The sequence below is a fragment of the Narcine bancroftii genome, chromosome 9 (genome assembly GCF_036971445.1).
Source record: "Narcine bancroftii isolate sNarBan1 chromosome 9, sNarBan1.hap1, whole genome shotgun sequence".
Classification (NCBI taxonomy): domain Eukaryota; kingdom Metazoa; phylum Chordata; class Chondrichthyes; order Torpediniformes; family Narcinidae; genus Narcine; species Narcine bancroftii.
Genome location: NC_091477.1, coordinates 16,419,957 through 16,442,371, shown reverse-complemented (window position 1 = coordinate 16,442,371; position 22,415 = coordinate 16,419,957). Strand labels below are relative to the sequence as shown.

General features: G+C 38.1%; 1 protein-coding gene across 4 annotated transcripts in view; it reads left to right on the top strand.

Annotated features, from left to right (window-relative positions):
* The window catches only part of sgcd (sarcoglycan, delta (dystrophin-associated glycoprotein)), a 510,268-nt gene extending 503,361 nt beyond the window's left edge, over window positions 1-6,907 (top strand). For 3 of the 4 annotated variants that reach the window (XM_069898187.1, XM_069898188.1, XM_069898191.1), the window contains one exon: window positions 3,543-4,380. In XM_069898187.1, coding sequence (XP_069754288.1) covers window positions 3,543-3,719 — 177 coding nt within the window. In that variant the 3' untranslated portion in view covers window positions 3,720-4,380. Of the gene's footprint in view, window positions 1-3,542; window positions 4,381-5,687 lie in introns of those variants that run through there. The other variant, XM_069898190.1, reaches the window with a different exon arrangement.
* The last annotated feature ends 15,508 nt before the right edge of the window (window positions 6,908-22,415 follow it).

Here is a 22,415-nt window from a genome sequence, read left to right as displayed (position 1 = left end):
GATTCATGGAAATAGATTTAAGACAGAGATAAGAAGGAACTTCACCAAGAGAGAAGTGGATCTGTGCATTTCTCTGCCCGAAAAACAGTCTACCTCATTAAATATATTTAAGAAACAGATAGATTTTTGAATAATAGGAGAATTAAGGATTATAGAGAATAGGGAGCTAAGTGGGGATGAGTCTGCAGCGAGATCATTCAGGATCTTATTAAATAGTGGAGTGGGATCGCAAAAATAAAATGACGGCGTCACTGGAGTTGCCGTAACGGTAGCACTACAGCTGGTGTGGATGTGGGAGAGCAGAGAGAGGAGACTCAGCACTACTCCACAGGTTTTTACTGCCTGGTCCTGATGTTGATGACTTCATACAGGCTTTAAATGGCCTGTTAAAGGAGCTGATGGTGTTTTATTTTAAATCCTGCAACCTTGGAGGTTTGTGCCCAAGACAGCAGCACCTGTGCTGGGCAGCATTCCATGCAGGGTTGTAGACTCCAAGGGAACAGTGGATGGCGCATGGCACCAGAAATGTGCAGAACACACGACCCCCCCCCCCCTCCACCATGACAATTGAGAAGGAGATCTCCTGTGGATGGTGACTGTCCGGTCTCCCAAAGGACAGTGACCATGACAGCAGATCAGCAACGGGGTCAATAATCAGATGGCTGACTTGGAATGATAGGACTCACACAGCTGCTGGCCGCAGGCATCTTGAGGTTGAAGGACCTATGGAGGCTGTGGGCTGCTCGAGACTGGCTCTTGGGAACCATGCATTGAAACCAGAATTTGAGTTCATGCTGAGGGCAAGAGGGTCTTCCAAAGAGCCTCGGGTGCTGAATGCTTCCTGTTCATGTCAGAGGTTTGGAGCTGGAGCTTGGGTTGCCAATGCTTTGAACAGTAGTCTGTATGGGTGTGGAGGCTGCCGGAGTGCTGGATGTGAATCCATGGACACTCAGTGGCCCTGAATGGACAATTTTTTGCTTCTCTTTCTCCTATTGTTAGGGGCACCGGGCAATGTTCAAGTCAACTCTTTGTTTAGTTTACAGCAGACAAAAGTTGAAGTATATCAAGTATATTAAATTTTTAGTGTATTATTATGTGACAGTAAAAGGAAACTCTGAAGCTTGGGATCAACAGGTCAGATGGCCTACTCAGGATCGTATTTCTTATGTTCTTACACATGCGTGTGTTTGTATGTGTGAAATAAACTGTGATTTTAAATACTTTTGGCAATTGTGGTTCCAGTACAATTTCTGTCATGTTTGAAGGCCTATTCAGATTAAGTAGCATGACATTATTAGAAATTAACATCAATATTCTGGCACTCAGCTAGTGACATCCTTGCCTGTTCAGTAAATTAAAATCTCTGGGGTTTATTTATCATGATTTTTTTTTTCTTTCTGTATTTACAGACTTCATTGTTAAATGTGCAATTCCTTTGTTCTCGATTGAAGTAATTACATTGGAAATTGATTTGCATAAATAGAGAAATAAATGGGTAAAATGTGTAATAGTAAAAGGTGGTTCAACAACAAGACCAAACTCAATGGCACAGGAGTTAACCACATAAGTTTGCAGACACTGTGATTGAAGTAAAAACGCAATGCTGTGGAAACTCAAGAGATCAAATGGAGTACTTTATATATCATATATAAAGATACATCACCATTGTTTCATGCTTGAGCCCTTCACCAAGGTATGAGAAAAATGTGGGCAGGTGCCCAAACAATATGGTGGGGTGGTGGAGGGGCAGGGGTAAGAGCAGAGTCTCATAGGTGGAGAAAGGAGGGAAGGCACACCAGCAAGCAGGTGGAGGGAGGATGGCTCTGTGAATGGAAGATGGAAGGGGGTGGAGAGCTGGAGGAAAGAAGACAAACAGATAGGGAAGAGAGGGCTAGCAGAAACCGGAGAAGTCGATGTTAATCTCACTTGGACGGAGAGTGTCCAGACGGAATTTTAGGTGTTGCTTCTCTAATCATGGGTGGTCTTGGTTTGGCAGAGCATGAGGCCATGGACAGATATGTCAGTGCGGGAGTGGGGTGCAGATTTGAAATAGATGGCCACCAGGAGATCCCTGAAATTGATGCAGATAGAGTGAAGGTGCTCAGTGATCTCCCAATCTGCATCCCACCTCTCTGATGTAGAGATGACCACATTTGCATAGGTATGCCTTTTCCAGGTGATGTAAGATCAGGTGAAGTTAAATAGAAATAGTAATTTGGGATAATATAGAACAAGCAACTAAACCACCATGGCCAATTATGGCTCAAAGCCAATGCCTACTGTAAATGTATGCCCCTTAACACACATAACGGCATGAATACAGGATGACAAGAAAGAGCAAATCAATATTGCCTTGAAAAATAGAAGCATGATTGGTTGACCACTGGATTATGAAAAGTGAGTTGGGCAAATCTTGTTCTTCGATATGTGGCATATTTGTTTGTGATGCTAAACAATTTCCATGAAACATACAAAGATTAATGAAAGGCTTGGATTTTCCACATGGATCTTTTCTGTCATACAACACAGTAACAGGTCTTTCTGGCCTACAAGGTTGTCTACCCAATTAACCTACAACCCCCGTACAATTTGAAAGGTAGGAGGAAACCGGAGCAACTGGAGGAAATCCACATAAATACAGGGAGAATGTACAAACTTATTACAGACAGTATCAGATTTGAACTCTGGTCGCCGGTACAGTGACAGCGTTGCACTAACTGCTACACTAACCGTGCCATATATACAGATTGTAAAGTCATGATATTTTTCAGATTTTCCATGCAAGTGACATGCAATTTTGTAGAGGCTGGTGTGTCATGCAGTGGTATTGAAAGTAATCCCACACTCAAATTGCTCAAGTTCACGGTCGAAGTCAGGGCCATAACTGGTACAGGCCACACTCACTGAAACATTCCTTAAACCCCCACTACTGGGAAGTCCAGTTAAGTTCCTGTTTAAGTGCATTTCTCAGCAAGTGCTAGACCTCCCTTACTGCCAACATTCAGAAGCCACTCCACCAACATCTAGACAAAATAAGTAAACAAGAAAATCTGCAAATGCAGGGGTGTAGTGCAGCACACTAAGTGCTGGAGAAACTCAACAGGTCATGCAGCATTCATACGAAATAAAAGTCCATCAACGTTTATGACCTGATCTCTTCCTCATGAATAGACAAACTGAAAACTGAAAGTTGAAAGAAAGTGAATCATCTGTCAAGGCAAAAGGCCCAGAGGTTTGTAGGTGGCTATAGAAATGAACCTTCTGTTTCAATTTATATCTGCAAATAACTTTTAAATGCAGGGAGGATTTAGGATTCATTCAATGTTCTGATTTTATACTATTTTTTCCCATGAGTGCTGGAACTCAACCCAAATGTTATTATATTTGTATAAATTGGAAAGGGGGGAAAAAAATTGCTTTGGCATTTGTCAAAATCCTTTTCTTTGTTTTCTTTTTAGAAGATTTACAGATCTTGAGAGTCTCTTGTAAACTGTGTATTTGCTTTTATAACCAAATCTTTTAATTTTTTTTTCCTCTTTCAGATCAGTTTGGATGCCAGGAAAATAAAATTACCTGGACTACCTATGGGTTTGTACACTTCCACACCATCTGCCCGACAGAACATCTATGAGGTGTGCGTCTGCCCAAATGGAAAACTGTTCCTTTCACAAGCAGGGATGGGCTCCACCTGTCAAATAAGCAGCCATGCCTGTCTATAAAGGGAAAGTGAAATTAAAACTTACAGAGGGACAACATCCACAGGCATTACTAATGGCAGGTTCAGACCTTGCAAACAGTTGGCCACTTCTACGTGGGTACAAGCCTGTTGGACGCTGTGGGAAAGAACTCTTGAATAGATTTTGTGCTAACTGATTTCAACCCTGTTCAAAATATTGTTTCAGTATAGGGGATAAAAATGAAACAAAAATCATTTATACTGAGACATGTTCCTATGACATCTCTGTTCAAAGAGGGAGAAAAACAAAAAGTATGCCTTAACTGAATGCACTCAGCAAGGAAAGCACATTATTTTTAAGTTTCATGTGTGTAATTGGGAGTGCAAAGATTGCAAAATCTGTAAACTGATCAAAATCCACTATGGAAGTTGAACCCAATAATCATCAGGTTATGGACTGTAGAGGTTTTGGATGTGTACATTAGGAAGAAAGGAGATGGTGTAGAAGGTGGTGTTACAAGGTTATTGTTTAATTTCTACCCTTAAAGTACCATACCATGGTGTAATGATGGGTGTCAGTTATCACCATAAATCCCATTTTGAGGGAGGGATTAATGTACTTTGATGTACCCCAGTTTTACTGTTCTTTTTGAATTCTAACATCATAAATCTGATCAATTAATAAATTCTTCAATTTTTAATAATTTTTTTGCAAGTTTGTTGAATTAATCTGATAATGATTTAATGCAATACAGAGGGAATACGGTACTGTCTGAGTTGCCACCTTTTTAAATGAGATATTAAAGTTTGTCCTCTCTGATTTTATGGGTATAAAAGAACCCAATAGCTTTATTCCAATAAAATATTCATCCCTCAACCAATGCTGAGTGCAAGACAAATTCCGTGTTTCTTTGCATAACAAGTAGGTTTCACACTTCAAAATAATTAATTGCATGTAACGTGCTATTGGGACACGTGAAAAGCCACCTAAACAGAAGATCCTTCTTGATCAACATTGCAGTGCAAAGCAATGTCACAAGCTCAGCTCTAAAACATTATTGAGTTTTTTTTTTGGTTGTTGAAGTAAATTTTCATTAACCACCAAATGTAGAAGAAATTTTTAAAAAAATTATTGAATAGGGGGGAGTTATCTTCCCTTTTAAAGTTTCTTCTCTTGGTCATCGCCTGGAAACTGGCGTTAGATTGCCATGAATATTATTCAATTGTACTTTCTGGCTCCTGCATATGAGACTTGCCTCCTTGAGTAAACATGGCAAACCTTTCCTTTAGTTATACCCGTGGTGAGGGGAGTGAGCCATCCTTGCAACATTTTAGTAAGTCAGAGAGCCACTCCAGTGAAAATAATGCTGCCATTCCAAAAGATGGAAAAGTTTATTCAACTACATGGCTCTTCATAATATTTTATTAAAGATGGGTAAATTGTTTATAATTTTTCTTTGGATGGTGTTATGAATGAATAAATTATGAGTGTATTTCAGAGTATTTAAGCAAGGGCAATGGGAAATGGAAATATTGAAGAATATTTGAACTGCAATATTAAAATTAATACTAAAATTAGTGTTACATCACAGAGTCACTAGCAGAATATCTCACCGGTCTTTTTTTGACTCTTGCCCCAGATATGCAATATATATTTCAAAGTATTTCTCTGTGTTAATTCAAGCTTTCGTTTACAGTGTTGGTTTTCAGGCAATGTCCACAGCCATTGACTTCTACAGTTGTCGAGCTTTTAGAACAAGATAATGGCTTTCATTTTTAAAAATATATATTTCTCCCTTCTAATAATTAAAACTATACAGTAAAGCTCAGAGTCTATTGTGAAAAACTGGTATTGCATTTCTTTAAAATAAGTAGCCAGGTTAAAATGAATAAGCAGGTTATTAGTTTTTTTAAAATTCTGTGGGAAAGCAACGATTGAGAAAAATATTTTTGACATTAATGCTAAAACAGACACTAAAATATTGTTTACTCTTTGTATTTGTAATTATAGTTCGATTGGAGGATGGGTAGCACCCATTCAATAACTATCACCAAAAGTAGGAATTGTCTATCAATGAATTTAAAGCCATTAAGGTAATGGACTACAGTCTACAGCCTGTTGATTCTGGGAGAAATATAATCAGTGCACTCCTAGTGTGTATGTACAGGTGTGTTGTGGTAGATCAATAGAACATTATTTTGGTTTTTTTTTTATATACAGAATATACAATGTGATGTAACTCTTTTATGGTTTTGAGTTATAGGATAAGATAAAGTCCCAGACCAAAGACTGATGGGAATTCAGCCAGACAGTCCATGTATCAAATGGTGCTTTTATTTATTGTGGCTTTATGAGGGCCTGGCAGAATGTCAGCTTGTGTCCTGTGAAAAGGTTTAAGACTGCGGTCATCCACAACAAACAAATCCTGAGAAAAGGTCAAAATGCAGTGGAAAACTCTCAGGACAGGGTGAGCAGTAAAGGGAGATTAGAGGAGTCATTTCTGATTTTAAAAAAAACACATATACGTATCATTTTAAATGTTAAGAGTTTTCTAAAATGCCCTTGATCATTTTACCCAATGATTGCCCAAACCATTTTAAGCTACTACAGACATTTACAAAATTCTATCTTGTCTCTCCCTATCAGTCTCATACAATAAGAAAGTTGTCAACAACGTAATAGCTATCATATGAATTCGGCACATTTTTCCACATCTTCCTCCCTGTTGTTGCTGCTGTTAGCCAGACGTTTTTGTAAAATGCCTGATTTTCTCTTTCTCATCTTATACCATCTTTTTTTCCAGTCAGATTGTCTGCCATTCTTGCCAAGAATTGTCATAACTCTGATCCTGCCTTTGGGTGACAATCATATTGATTTATCTCAAGTTTTAGATGTTCTACTCTCACTTGTACTCAAATGATTGAATTGTGTACTTAGTGTTATAGTATAATGTGTGGCCTTGCATTCCACTACTAACAAAGCAGTTCTCTGTTGACAGGGTTAGTTCTGACTTACTTACGCATTTTGCCAACTTTGCAAAGTTTCCGTTTACCTTGCATGATATCGTTTATAAGCTTTATATTTTAAACTAGAGCAGGAGTGATGTTTTCATAATTATTTTTTTTCCTATTATTGGGCTCCTGATTATCAGTCTGGTGCACATTTTGATATTTTTCACAGTAATAGATGAACCTCTGGTGAGAGAAAATAAAACTTGTTCATTTTGGAAAGATTAATGTGTTTTTTTAGAAGAGTGTTGCAGTGTGGGATGCTTCCTAAGTTAAAATGTATGATTTACCCAACATCTCTCCTTATTTTGCTTAAGTTAATTTTAGATTTTATGCAGAGAGCCCATGTCACTAGCCATGCTGAGTAAATAGGTCCATCCATCAGTTGAAATAAACAATAATTTGGTGTGATTACTGTTTATTGGTAGAAGTCTAATGTAAATAAAATAAATTGAATGGTTAGTGAAATGGCACTATAGAATTACAAAGAAATCAGAGCATAGAAAAGGTTGCTTAATGCAAGCTTTCAGCAATCCTATTTAAATTAAATGCTATCTGCATAACCTATTCCTTTCACCCTCATGTACCAGCTTTCCCCTTAAAAGGATTTAAGCTATGTGATTCACACACTTCATCTTGCGGATCAGAATGCCCACTAATAGATCTTTTTTTTTCTCTGCATCTGAGATAATCTGTGACTATTTTTATCCTTAAAACTTTTGATGGCATCTGCTTTTGATCCTCTTTGCTTTGCCAAAGCCTAAGAATTTTATTTTTTTTTCTCAAAAAGCTATATATCTTTCTCTGTTGGAGTTTTTATCCTGGTTTAAAGGGTATTGTTAGATACTTCAGAAACTGGAACTATGAAATAAATCAGACTTATGCAACTACTTAAAAGGTCAAGTAACTTTTGGGAAGAGGAGTGAAGCCGATGTTTCAGGTGGGTGATTTTCAGATAGGTGATGTTAGACCATGTTGTGTTTTGATGTAGGACAACTTTCACTTTCAGAAAGGCCCTGGTTAGCATTTTGGTGAAGGCTCTTCTGATCTCCCTCCAGTCACAAGGCCATTTGATACCGTATGTTTAGTTTACAGTAAAGCTATAAACATGTTCCAAAGAAACTCATTTGCAATGTTGCTATATGTATGCCGGATATATTTGTGACCATCTGCAAACAATAACAACTTTACACCATGTTGCACAAGAATTCTGCAAACTCCAGTGAAGAGAAACTCAACCACATTTTCTGGCCTTAAATTCACAATGCTTTATTGTTTCTGACCATTTCAGGGGTGTCTCAAAACTTCCTTGAAAAGTGCAACAACCCCATTAGCTTCCGGAAATCCCTGATCTATGAGCACCCAAAGTAGGGGAGCAGCTTATAGGATGACACTGAGAACCTTGAGTCGATGCATAAGGAGTCACTTAGCTGCCCAGCCTAAAGAGGGGATGTGTCTATCAAACCAATCTTCCTGCTGTTCAAGGTATAATGTGACAAACGTGAGTTTAAACTGGAACAACTGCCCATTCTATCATACACATTCATACATTAGCTTCTTTAGTCATTTCACAATTCACAGAACAGAGGAGAAGGGGGATGACTTGCTTCCTCGATCAGAAGGGATCACCCACAGAAGAAAGAAAGAAATACATGGAGTGATAGTTTGCGCGTCTGATGAGAAATTGTGGGCAGCACAGTTAGCGTAGCAGTTAGGGCAATGCTGTTACAGTGCCAGCGACCTGGGTTTGTATCCAGTCCTGTCTGTAAGGAGTTTGTACGGTCTACCCATGTCTACCTGTACTTCCTCTAGATGCTCCACTTTCCTTCCAGCCTTCAAAATTTAATGGGGTTGTAGGCTGTAATTGGGCTGCCCAGACTCATTGGCCAAAAAGGTCTGTTACCATCCCATATGTTTGTATGCATGTATGCCCACAAGTATCTCTAAATTTCTATCTTATTCTGCCTTTCCAACACATTTTTTTTAGGTCCTAATGATTTTCTATATGACATGCCACCAAGAAGCTCTACTATTAATTGAAACCTCCCCACCACAAGGGAGTTAAGTTCAATAACATCACCGGGCCTGCTGATCGATCGCTGTTTGCTTTCTAGTTCTGATTGGTGGAACCTGACTGACCAGACTATATGTATTTTCTGCAGTGAGCAGAGGCTGAACAATTACATAAATTGTCTGTGCAAGAAAATTGAAAATGCTTGTATTCAGGCAAAGCTGATGATATAAAATATATGTATTTCCACCTTCATTATATTGGAATGAAGCACTTTATTTTCAAATCTCCTCAAAATAAGAGCAGGCATATATTTTGTTTTGTATTGAAATGGATAGCACAAGTGCCTCTTTTCACAAGTTTCACTTTTCCATTCTTTCACCACGTCCTTTTAGGTCTTTTCGACTTTGCCACAGAAGCTTTTGATGTGGGTCGGTCTGATTAGCAAGTGCATGAAACTACTCTAGCTTTAAGTTCTCCTTCCTCATTCCTTCCTCCCTGTCTTGGCATTTGTTTTGCTGCAACCTCCTCTGTCTCGACCTACACGTTATCTATGCTAGTTATCCTGTCATAGAATATGAACTAAGCAGAGGTGAAGTACCGGGAGGAATGAACTTCATGTCATTACTACTGACTAATGCCACACATCACAAGTCAATGGAAATCTACACCATAATTATTTTTTTTTTACTTTTGCTCCTGAAGAGAATCTTTCATGCTTGATTTATTATCTGCTGTATGTGTAAGTTGGCGGTAATAGTGTTCATCTGAGGGTGAAAATATTTTTGTTAACCAGATCAGAAAGAAATTGTACTTACTGAATATCAGTGAAACGAAGATCAAAAAGGGCTTTTAATTTATGTGTGGCAGTGGTAAGGTTATATCAAAGAGAGCTTTTTGAAAACTTTATTATTTGAAAAATTATTAATAATAATACAGGTTACAACATTTTTGTATAAACGTCTATAAAAAATTCAAAAGAAAAAATATTAAATAAAAAAATCAAAATTAAATCCCCACACATCCTCCCACCCCATCAGCCAGCTCTCTTAAGGAGAGCCAAAAATATATAAACAAAAAAATATAATAGATCAAAGTACATCTAAATGCATATATTCCAAATAAGGTAACCACTTATTAACAAAAAAAGAATAATTATCATGCAAAACATATGTAATTTTTTCCATAACAATACAAGCTTTCAATTCATTCTGCCACCGCATTATATTAATCACTGTATTATCTTTCCATGTACTTGCTACACATTTTCGAGCTACAGATAATGCTAAATATACAAATGCAAATTGACATTTATCCAACCCTAATCCCCGTAAAGGAATCATATAACCCATTTTAAAAATGGATGAATCTAATGGTAACTTAAACTTATACAATTTTTCCAAAATTAACTTAATTTCTTCCCAAAATGGTGTATATTCCCAAAATACACACAGGACCAAACAGCAAGCAGAAAAGTTCCAACACGTGTATCACATCTAAAACAGGAATCTGAATTACTGAAACCATATTTTTTCAATTTCACAGGAGTTAAATATAACTGATGTAAAAAAATTATAATTAACCATTCCATATCGTACATTCGTCAATTTAGTAACACTATCATGACACGTATCTGCCCAATAGTCTTCAGGAAAAACAAAAGTTTAGTAATTTTCCCATTTAACCTTAGATTTCTCCCATTCCAGCTTATCCATATTGTCTTGTAATACATGATACATAACAGAAATATAGCCCTTTTTTGGTATAGAAGAAATCAAAGACTCTAATTCTGACAATACTGGTAAAATCATCTCTCTACCATACATATTTTTCACCAAAGATCGAATTTGATAATAGACAAATAAATAATTTTCTGAAATATCAAAATGTTCTTTCAATTGATTAAAAGAAAGAAACTGTCTTTCTACAAAGCAATCATGTAATGTTTTTATACCCTTATAATCCCAACTCTTTAAATGACTATTAAATATTGAAAAAGGAATAAGCTGATTATTGTATAATGGCATTAAAATAGACAATTTACCTTTTGATCCTATAATTTAATATTTTTGTCCATAACATCAATAAATGTTTTAATATTGGCATATTGTACTCCCATAACAAATGCACATTCCACAAAAATATAAATTGATGCATTGCAATTTCAAAAATACATGCCATCTCAACGTTAGCCTAACTTGGATGCCGATCCAAATCCATCAAACCACTAATAAATTTGAACTGGGCTGCTTCATAATTGTTCTGAAAATGAGGTAATTGTAACCCAACTAATGCATACATCCAGTAAGTTTACTTAATGCTACCTATGGTAATTTACCATTCCATAAAAAATCCCTAGTGACTTTATTTAAGTCCTGAAAAAAATTCTTTGTAAGAAAACATGGTATTGATTGAAACAAATATTGAATACAAAGAAAGATATTCATCTTAATGCAATTAACCTGACCAATTAGAGTTAATGGAAGGTCCTTCCACTTAATTAAGTCTGCTTTAATCTTTTTCAATAATGGAACATAATTTAATTTATATAAAGATTGATACTCAGTATTCACAATTATTCCTAAATATTTAATTTTATCTGACCATTTCAAATTAATAACATTTTTATACACTGAGTAATCTCCTTCACCAACCAGTAAAATTTCACTTTTATCCCAACTAACTTTATATCCAGACAATGTTCCATACTGTAATAAACATTCCTGTAAATGTGGCAAAGATTGATCTGGGTTTGTTAAATATATCAAAACATCGTCTGCAAACAAATTAATCTTATACTCTTCATCCAAAACCCTCATCCCTTGTATCTGTTCATTTTGCCTTATTAATTGAGCTAACAGTTCAATAGCCAATGCAAACAGGGCTGGCGACAATGGACAATCTTGTCGGGTAGAAGGAGTCAATTTAAACAATGATAAAACTTGACCATCTGTCACCACCCTAGCAGTTTGGTTTGTATATAAAGCTTTAACCCAACCAATAAAAAAAGGACAAAATTTAAACTTCTCCAAAACTTTAAATAAAAAACCCCATTCGATTTTTATTGGTTGGGTTGAACAGCCATGTACCCTTTCTTAACTTTAATAGTATAACTAATTATCTGATCTCTTAAGTAAGTTTTTAATGCATCCCATAACACAAAATGACTTTTAATTGAATTAGCATTTTCAGTTAAAAAAAAATCTGTTCCTTAACAAAAGTAATAAACTCAGATTTTTTCAACAACATTGTATTAAATCTCCATCTATAAGATGAACATATTACCTCTGAATTTTCATAAGAAAAAACAATAAAGAATGATCTGATATAACTCTACTCTTATACTCAACCTGCACTACCTGTCCTTGTAAATGTGCCAATATTAAAAAAAATCTTCTCTAGAAAATGAAGAATGAAAAGAAAAATCTTTCTCTGTAGGATTAACCCTTCTCTAAATATCTACTAAATTTAAATCTTTCATTAAAGCCCCAATTTGTATCGCCATCTTTGATTTCCTTATACATTTTGGGGATCTATCCATCAAAGGATCCAAAACACAGTTGAATTTGCCCCCAACTAAAATATTTTCATTAGCTTGACTTAATAACAAAAAAGCGTCTGAGATAAAAACACTCATCATCCACATTAGGTACATAGATATTAATTAAAGTCCAAAGTTCATTAAAGACTTTACAATCCACTTTTAAAACCCTTCCAGCATTCCCCTCCATAGTATGCAACTCAAAAGATAAATCCTTATGAACTAAAATTGCTACACCCTTTGCCTTGGAATTAAATTAAGAAAAATACACATGTCCAACCCAATCTCTTTTCAATTTCAAATGCTCTTTTCCAGTCAAATATGTTTCTTGTTAAAAACAATATCAATTTTCATTTTCTTAATATAAGCTAAAACTCGCTTTTGCTTAATTGAATTATTTAATCCCTGAACATTAAAAGTTGCAAATTTCAAACTAGACATCTTAACAAACTAACAATATAATCACTTAATACAAAAAATTGCTCTCCTACTAATAAATGAAATTCACTCTCCCTCCCCTAATATTATAAAAAAAGTTTATATAAAAGAGAAAATAATTACTTCCCCCAAAAAAGAAAAAAGTAAAACAAAACACCCAAAGGTAGTAATGCCCTAAAAAACTGGGTGTGGTAAACCCCACCAGTGGCAGATGATTATCAAAGATTTCAGTGCCATCCACCCCCCAAGCCAGAAATACAATATATAGGTACAATTCAATATTATAGAAATATTCAGCACAACGACTCCATTCCCAATGACTAATTCGGGTCTTCAACATCAATAAGACGGTGTGTCAAAACCTCCTTCTTTCTATCTTTCCCATTTTTCCTATTCTTCCCATTCTGTCCATTTCCATTTCCATTGGCCCTTCTTTTAAGCGACGATGGCGAGACTCTTCCCTGACCATGTAGATCTGGTAATGAGTTAGCAAAAACCAAAGCATCATGATCATTCTCAAAAAATTGAGATTGATAATTGCCATAAAAAACCTTCAACACAGCAGGGTATAAAAAAGCAAATTTATATCCTTTCCGCCACCACAGATCTTTAGCTGAATTAAACTCCCATCGACACCTAATAATTTCTTGACTCAAATCTGCATAAAAACAACTCTATTGTTCTGAATTATCATTGGAGCTTGACTTTGTCTCGCCTTCTGTACCACCAACCGCAAAATTATTTCTCTATCTTGATAATTCAGGCATCGAATTAAAACTGCTCATGGTGGTTGTCCCAGTAACAGTTTCTTCCGTAATGCTCTATGTGCCCTCTCCAATACTAAACCTCCTGAGAAAAACTCTTTACCCAGCATCTCGGGGATCCAGTTCTTAAAAAAATTTATTGGATCAGATCCTTCAGTATCTTCTGGAAGACCCACAATTTTTACGTTATTTCTCCGACTTTGATTTTCCAATGAATCAATCTTTTTCAATAAATCTCTGTTCTGGATCCCCCAATCCATGAACAAATCTTCTACTTTTATCTATTTTGTCCTTATTATGCACAATTAAATCCTTACATCCAGAAAAAGCAGTCTCAATTTTTTTTAAATTTTCTTGTACTAGATCCACTGATATAAAGCATTTATTGACATCCCTCTTAAGGGTAAACATATTTTCAGACATATTAGAGATTTTAGTTGTCACTTGAGTCATTTGTTGAGATATATTATCCATATGATCAGCAATCCCTTCCATGACAGTAAAAATAGAGTCCAATCCAGATTCCAGTGCCACATCTTGAGGTCTACCTTCTGGAAACTCCTCCTCCAATTGTTCCTGTGAACTGGCCATTGTTGGCAAGTCTTCTTCTTGTTCCACTATTGTCGGGCCTTTTCCTGTGCGGCTGCGGGTCTGCACATCCGACGGCGGTACTCCGACCATATCGGGACGCCGTTGCTCGGGCCCCCCCACACTCCACACACATTCCAGCAGGTCGCGAACCCTAGAGGCACCGTGCATGCCCGGCAAGACCATGGGTCACATAGGGGAGGTCTCCAACGCCATCCTGCGCACCCCCGGCTCCACCGACGGCAGCGTGGACTCGAGGGCTCTCCTCTCAGTCGGGCCGAACTCATCAACAAGCCGGCCCCATCTTGTGGAGACAGGATCGGTGCTGGCATAATACTTAACCTAGCTGGAGTTCTCTGTGGCTTGGAGGTTCCAGACAACGACTCCGTGGTTCCAACTGGACAGGTAGGCCTCAGTTTTTCAGCACTTTTAAAAAGTCATTTTTTCTGTAATTGAGCCTTAGGTTTTTTAATATTAGCTGCCATTATAAACAAATAATTTTCTTAGAAATAAAACTAAAGCATTTATATACTTAAATTAAAATTTAAAAATGGGTGTTTGAAAAATTGGCTGGAGAGGATTAGGTCCGCATGTCTGCCCTCTATGCCATCTTGCCACGCCCCCCAGAGAGCTGTTTTTTTTTCACTCAAATAAACTAATAGGGAAAGAAAGATGAGACATGATTGTGTTTTTTTTTCAGGGTCCCATGGAATGAGCTAAATTGGTTAGAAAAAAAATGACACAGGGAAATAGGCTTGCAGGGATGTTTGAATGATATGCAGGAAATGTTGCTCTGCTATATGGAATAAATAACTGCTCAGCTCACTGAAGGTATGAGGTTATTAGGTGGTAGGAAATAAAGGGATAACAGGCTTAATGCCAGACAGATGATTTGGAATGCCTGAGTGATTCCTGAACATATGGTAAATGAAAGAGGGGCCGTCAGCTTGAGCAGTCTTATGTATTTCTGCTTTGGTCTTTGGTGATCATAACACCTCTAGGTCACTTTAGCAGCACTGGGATATGCAACTTATTTCCATGGAATTACATCGCTGTCCTTTTCAGTGTATAGTTAGCAGTGCTTTTGCTCTAACATGGTAGAAACAAATAGAGTGATTACCTTGTTATTGTAGTAAAACTCAAAAGTCTGCAGATGCTGTGATTGAAGAAAAAATACAGAAAAGCTTGAGGAAGTCAAGCTTGAGGTCTTGCAATGTCCATGGGAGGTAAATATAGAATACCGATGAAGAATTTCAGATTATTTGTCAGAGTTTATACATGACATTACATACAACCCTGAAATTCTTTTTCTTGCAGATGAGGCAGAATTACCACTTATTGGTAGTGCAAAAAAAATCTCTACTCAATGCACACATGTAAACAAAAAAAGAAATGTAAACAAATTGACTGTGCAATACAGAGATGAAAAAAAGAACAATAAAGTCCAAAAGTAAGAGTCCTTAAATGAGTCCCTGATTGAGTTTGTTGTTGAGGAGTCTGATAGTGGAGGGGGAGCAGCTGTCCCTTGATACCTTGAATAAGAGCTCAGGCCCAAAATGTCAGTTATATATCTTTACCTCCTTAGAATGCTGCAAGACTTGCTGAGTATCTCCAGCTTTTCTATGTTTTTACTACCTTGTTATTGTAAATCTCTAGTTTCTCTGGTTTCAGTAGAAACCTCATTAGATGGTTCCACATCTTTACTTGTGAGCTCTCAGGAGTGTACAAGTAAGCCAATCTGTTTTCTGCAAGGTGGTTATACAGAAGGAAACATGTAGAAATATGTATCAGGAACTACACTAAATTTTACATCATTTTTCCTCACAATTTTCAAATTGATTGTTGAATCAGGCCTTAAACCCAAAACAAAAATTGTCTTCAGTCTCAACAGAGAATAAATAAAGAATGAAGAGTGGTGAAAAGTATCCAAATATAAGATCCAAAAATAAGTGTCTTGATTATTTATTTCTATCTATTTTGTGGTGTTCTATAAATCAAATTTAGTATATTCACCCGAACATAAGGAACATGCTCAAATATGTTTATAATAATGAGATTTCATTACTTCACATGTTCAGTACAGTTCTAGGCTGAATCCAGCTATTTCATCAAGTGGTGTGACTAAACTTTCTCTCATGATGGTGAACCATGGAACTATAATCCTTTGATTCATGTCTTGAATTGTGCCAACTATAAATTCGTGAACACCAGTTTAATCAGATTTACCAGTTGAAGGAGAATTGTATGAGAGAGGAAGGGATTAAATAAAAGATTGAGTGAAACACAAAAAAAGGTTCTACATACTGTAGGTTATGTTTTATTAAAAAACTGATCAAATCACTTACAATATTTTTTGTTGATTATAAGTTAATTGAGTATTGCATATATACACATCAATTCACAAAATCAGTGGATATTATAGTTAGTAATAAATTGCAATCAAAATAACCAACCAAAATCTAATGCCAAAATTTCCATTCCAATTAAATAGATTGACTGTTATTATTTTTATCTACAAATTTAGATCCATACAAATTTGAACACATAAAAACGTTATCATAGAAAAAGGGGGTACAACCCTTCTTTGTGCCATACTGGTATAGAGAAGTATTGATTATAAATGTCAATATGGGAAGTAGTAAATGTTGAAATCAGAGGATGATGTGTCTATTTGTCTTGAGAAGGTGTATGGCTCATGATAGTATTGAAATGGTGATTCTGATGTTGTAAGTGTAAGATTCGTACATACCAGTGGAAAGGAAATGTTCTATTCACCCAAGATTTTGAAAAATGAGCCATATCCCACATCTTTTCCACTTGAGCCTTTGCTCTGTAAACAGAATATGTTTTTGTGATATTAATAATAATGAATATTATTTTGATTATCAACCGTATAAAAGAATGACTTTTTTGAAGATTTTAATCAAAAACTATGCAAATGGCATAAATATGAACTGCAATAACAGGATAAATGAGAGACCAGATATTTTACTGTATTTCTATAAGAAAAAAAATAATTTCTATTAAGAGACAAAACTACCATCTTGTAAACTGTACTCTCACTGTTTAAACCCCTGAAAGTGCAATTGAAATTTTTAAGATGTAAATGATAAAGGCTCTGATTTTTTTTTACTCTTTCCGCAGTTCATTGTTTGCCTACGAGAATATCAATCCACGTTGCTTTCTAGTGGATAAAGCAGAGTTATGGACTCCAAGAAATAGGCATTAAAACTCCTTTTACATTGAATATGCAAGAAGTGCTTATAAACAGGAGTCAATACTCACTCGACTGCAAGTTAATAATGTACTAACGGGAACTTCGCCATTACTCCTTTTTTTTATAGAGCCTGTGAGAGAAGGCTGATGGCTTGGAGCAGAAGCACCTCTTTCTATTGGTCTTCCATTGAGGGATTGGAGGCACACAAGAACACGTAATAAATAACAGATGGTAGCATCTAGCAGTTAAAGAACTCTGACTGAGCAGTGCACTTCAAGAATCCCATCAGCAAAGCAAATGTGCCTTTGTAGGTTTTTATTCCCTGCCCACCTACAGAATAATTTCCTATAATGTTACACCTCAGTAAGCACAACACCAACTGGCATATGGATGGAAATCTAGACATCTGTTTGATTAAACAAATATTAACCATTTAAATACATACAATTCAAAAACAGATTAACTCTATATTTGAATCTAAAGTTGGAACAATCCTCAGTTAGACAGAGTAAAGCTCTACAATTTTAACAGCTCAACACCTTTGTAACTTTTGGTAATGATGGGGTTGAAGCTATATAGACTCGCCTTTTATCTCTGGGGTTTTAATTCAACCCAAATTAATGGAATGAGTATCAATTATCTCTCAAAAAAAAAGTGTGACCAATCCATATCCCAGATAAATAAGGAATTTTTCTAATGTCAATTGATATTTGACATTTTTGTCTAAAAAGGTAATGTTATGAGCCCAGAGGACCCAAACCCCACCAGCAATAGATATTCACCAAGACAGATGGTTACTTAAACAAAAGTTGCTTTTAATTATCTTTAAACATAAAGAGAATCACATTTTAACTTATCACTATTGACTTAACTAACCTAACTTAACCCCTTCTAATTCTAAGCGCACATGTATGTAATGTGTGTAAGTTCAGAAAAGTTCTTTGGTTCACAGTCCAATCTCACTTCTCATTCCTCCAAGTATACTTGTTGCAAGCAATTTTTATACTGTGCACAGAATTTAACATTTGTGAAGTTCATCAGGCTTTGGTGTTTGTAAGGTAAATAGTTATCGCTCAGGAAGGTTCTTGTCAGTTTTCAGAGAGAGATTCATTGTACACTGACACCCACAACTGATTCCTTTTTTAATCAGCCACTTCAGTGTCTTGCTGAAGAAACTTGCCCCCTCAGGCTTCTCCAGATGATAACCTCTTTCTTTCAGGTCACCACAGAGTTCCTTCTTGTTTCTCTTATTTCAGGTGAAACATTAGACAACCAGTTCTCTCCTCTTGCATGAACCACAAGGGCTTTGACCAGGCTGAACCAAGCATTCACAACCCACCTTCCAGAATGGGGTTTTCCACAAGCTTATTTGAATAAGCATAAGGAGAATTATATAAATAATAGATATTGAATCTGCCAGAGCAATTTGTTAGGTGAAATTGAAAATCTGTTAGTTGTATTTAATTCCCTGTAGCAAACTGTGAACCAAGTTGTGGCCCGGCTCACAATTTTCAGCGAACATGGTGATCTTGAGGGACCAGCAGCAGTCATCCTGCATGACCTCCCACATGGTGGGAAAGAGCGGGTTATGATGGGAATGCTGGGCAGTCGGAGGCCAGCGCTGCTTTGACGGCACTCTTGTCATCAGAGGCAGGGAGTGAATATAAACAGAGCTGGCAGAGCAATACATAATTCTTCAACCTCATTCTTACTCCACACTTCATGTAGTACATGCTACATTTGTGTCCCTGATGGGTCCAACCAGCAGTTGGACCTGAAGATGATAGACCAAGCAGCTCTCCACATGGTCTCATTCAAGCTGCCAATGTTCTGGGCGTCGCAGCCATATATGTGGTTCGAATTGGCTGAAGCCCTGTTCCACCTTGGTGACAGATCGCTCCCGACAACACCCATTACTACTGCTTGGAGAGCTCGATCAACCAGGGCATGACAGCATTTCCTACGGCAGCATCTGGAACAAGGCAAATGCAGTGACCTCAAAGAGCTACTAACTCACACTTTTGGGCTATCACAGTGCGAGCGCGCTGCCAATCTGCTGCATTTGGACAGTTTTGGGGACAGGGCCACATCTAGCCTCATGAGCGAGGTGCTCGCACTCACCAAGGGGCACAAGCCTTGCCTGTTCTTTGAGTGGATTTTCCTGGTGCAGTAGTCAAAGGATATCCGATTCTTGCTCACCGATGACAACTTCAGCAACCCGAAGTAAGTCGCAGCCTAGGCGGCATACTCTGGAGAGCAAAGAAAGGAAATGATGCCTCAGTGGAACAGATCACCAAGCCCTGACCCCAGCTAGCAACAAGGCCGCTGCAGATGGAGAGACAAGTGGACCCCCCTACCTAGCCATATTGTTATTACCATAAACAATGGCGCATGGGGCCTGTTGATGCTACGCTCCCTGTGCGTTTCCAGGAAGAGCCATAGCCAGCTGTCGTTAATGGCTGTGGTGGTTGAACAACATGACAGCCTCCTCCATGTGTGGGACTCTCTATCGGGAGGGCAGTTCCTCGTGGACTCCGGTGCCGAATTAAGTGTCCTTCCCCCCATGGCCTATGACACCCGAAACGCCAAGCCAGGCCTGGCACTGAGGGCGCTGAAAAGCACCTTGATAAGAACTTACAGGACCTGCAACATCCCCATACAATTTTCTGGCCACCAATTTAAATGGACTTTTACTGTCGTGTCAATGACGCTACTGCTCCTGGAAGCCAATTTCCTGTACACCCACTGCCAGCTGGAAGACTTGAAAGGGGAGCATTTGGTGCATGCGAGAACTTTTCAGATGATACCCCTCAGGGGAAGCCAAACTACCAGCCCCCCACCTCGACTACTCATCACACTGCCCGACAATGCCTACACGCGCAACCTGGTGGAGTTCCCTGCAATCGTGGCACTACGATTCTCCTCTGTGGAACCAAAGAACAGGGGAAGGCACCACATCCTCACTGAGGGTTCCCCATTGCATGCCAGGGTGCACCACCTTTCCCCCTTAAAAACCTGCCCTTACCAAAGAGGAATTTAGGAAAATGGAGGAGATGGGGATAATGCGGCAGTTCGACAGCCCCTGGGCCTCTGGGCCTCCCCCCTACACATGGCCCCGAAGGCAGCAGGAGAGTGTAGGCCACATGGTGATTACACATGATGAGGCCACCTCACCGGAAAGATACTGCGTGTCCCACATCCAAGAATTTACTGCCAACTTACAAGGGGCACAGGTGTTTTCAAAGGTCGATTTAATCAAGGGTTACCATCAAATCTCAGTGCACCCCAAAGATATACCCAAAACTGTCATAATCTCCCACTTCGGCCTGTTCAAATTCATGAGTATGCCCTTTGGGCTTAAGAAGACTTTTCAGTGGCTGTTGGACTCGGTGGGCCAGGACCTCCTATTTGCATTCATCTAACTAGATGATATTGTTATTGCCAGCTGCAACCATTTTGAGCACACGGCCAACTCAGATAACTATTTACCCACCTGCAGGGGTCTGTACTGACCATCAACCCTGCCAAGTGTCAGTTTGGGTGAGACACAATCGACTTCCTGGGCATCAAATTAACAGGTATGTGGCAAAACTACTGTCCGAGAAGGTGGAGGCTGTTCAGCAGGTTCACAAGACCCTGCACCATGAAGGGGCTGCAGGAGTTTGTCAGTATAATTAATTTCTACCATTGATTCATACCAGCAGCAGCTCGGATTATGTGCTACCTTTTCGTGCACGTGACCGGGAAAAATTAAAGACATTGCCAGGGATGGGAGGCCTTGGAGGTATTCTAGAAGATGAAGGATACTCTAGCCAATGCCACTCTTCTGGTTCACTCCAGGTCGGAGGTGCTGACCGCCCTCGCAGTGGTCGCCTCCAGCGCAGCAGTCAGAGGGTCCTCGAACAGCTGATCGACAGGCCCTGGCATTTTTTAGCAGGCACCTCTGGCCAACTGAACTTGAGTACAGTGCCTTTGACTTGGAGATATTTGTGCTGTTCCTGGTGGTCAGGCACTTCCAATACTTTCTGGAAGGCAGACAATTCAAGGTCTTCACAGACCACAAACCACTGACTTTCACCTTCTACAAAGTGTCTGACCCGTGGTCCGCCAGGCAGCAGAGGCACCTTTCCTACGCGTCCGAATTCACCACAGACATCCAGCACATCGCCGGCAAGAGCAACGTGATGGCCAATGCACTCTCGAGTCCCACCATCGACTCTGACAATGCCCTATCCCAGAGCATAGACTTAATCGGCATAGGTGCTGGATACCAATGTTTTTACTGTGTGCAGATTGAAATGACATATGTAATGATTACATGGTCAACATCTAATATAAATGGTCCTCTTTTGCTTAGTTATTGGATCCTACCATTTTTAAGGTTTCCTCAGTGATATATTTTCCAAAAGACAGTCAACAACAGCCAATGAATCCTCAAAGTTCAGTTGGGAAGGCTTTTTATATCTAACCTTGAATACTTAATGCTAGCTGGTGAGAAGGTTATTTTGAGTGAGCATAGTGTTCAATGCACTACGGATATGTTACCTGGGGATTTAAACAATTATGCATTTACTTCTGCTATTGTGGCTCTCTGGGTCAACTGTTGTCTATGAACAGCAAGTATCATGAAAACTTGTTAAGTGTGCTAAATGTGTCAATGTCTCAGTCGTAAATTCTCTACTTTGTACAATTCCAAAATGTATGATCACCTACTGAGTACTAGGAAATTTATAACAACCTCTATAATAATTTTTAGGGTTGATAAATGTATAGTTTATACATGTGGAGGGTGTAGCTGAGAATAAGGATATATGTGTGTGTGTTTATTTAAAGTTCAACCATTTTGCTTAATTGTTCACTTCTAATCTATTTTTGTCTGTCATGATTGAGGGAGAAATATTGCCCAAGACATCCAAAACATTAATTGAATATCTTCCCGTAGAACAGCAAGTTTGACGCACTGCAACGCACCCAACAGTATCATCTTGGTTTACCATTTCAAGCCACAACTATGAGGTTTGCTCTCACAAACTTCTAACAGATGGGCAAGTATATAGCCAACTTAAGACAATATATGTATCAGTATAAATGTTTGCAATGTATTAGCTCAAGTTCTGTAATAATGCTGGTAAACCATTTATGCATTAATAGCCAACAATAGTATTAACTGT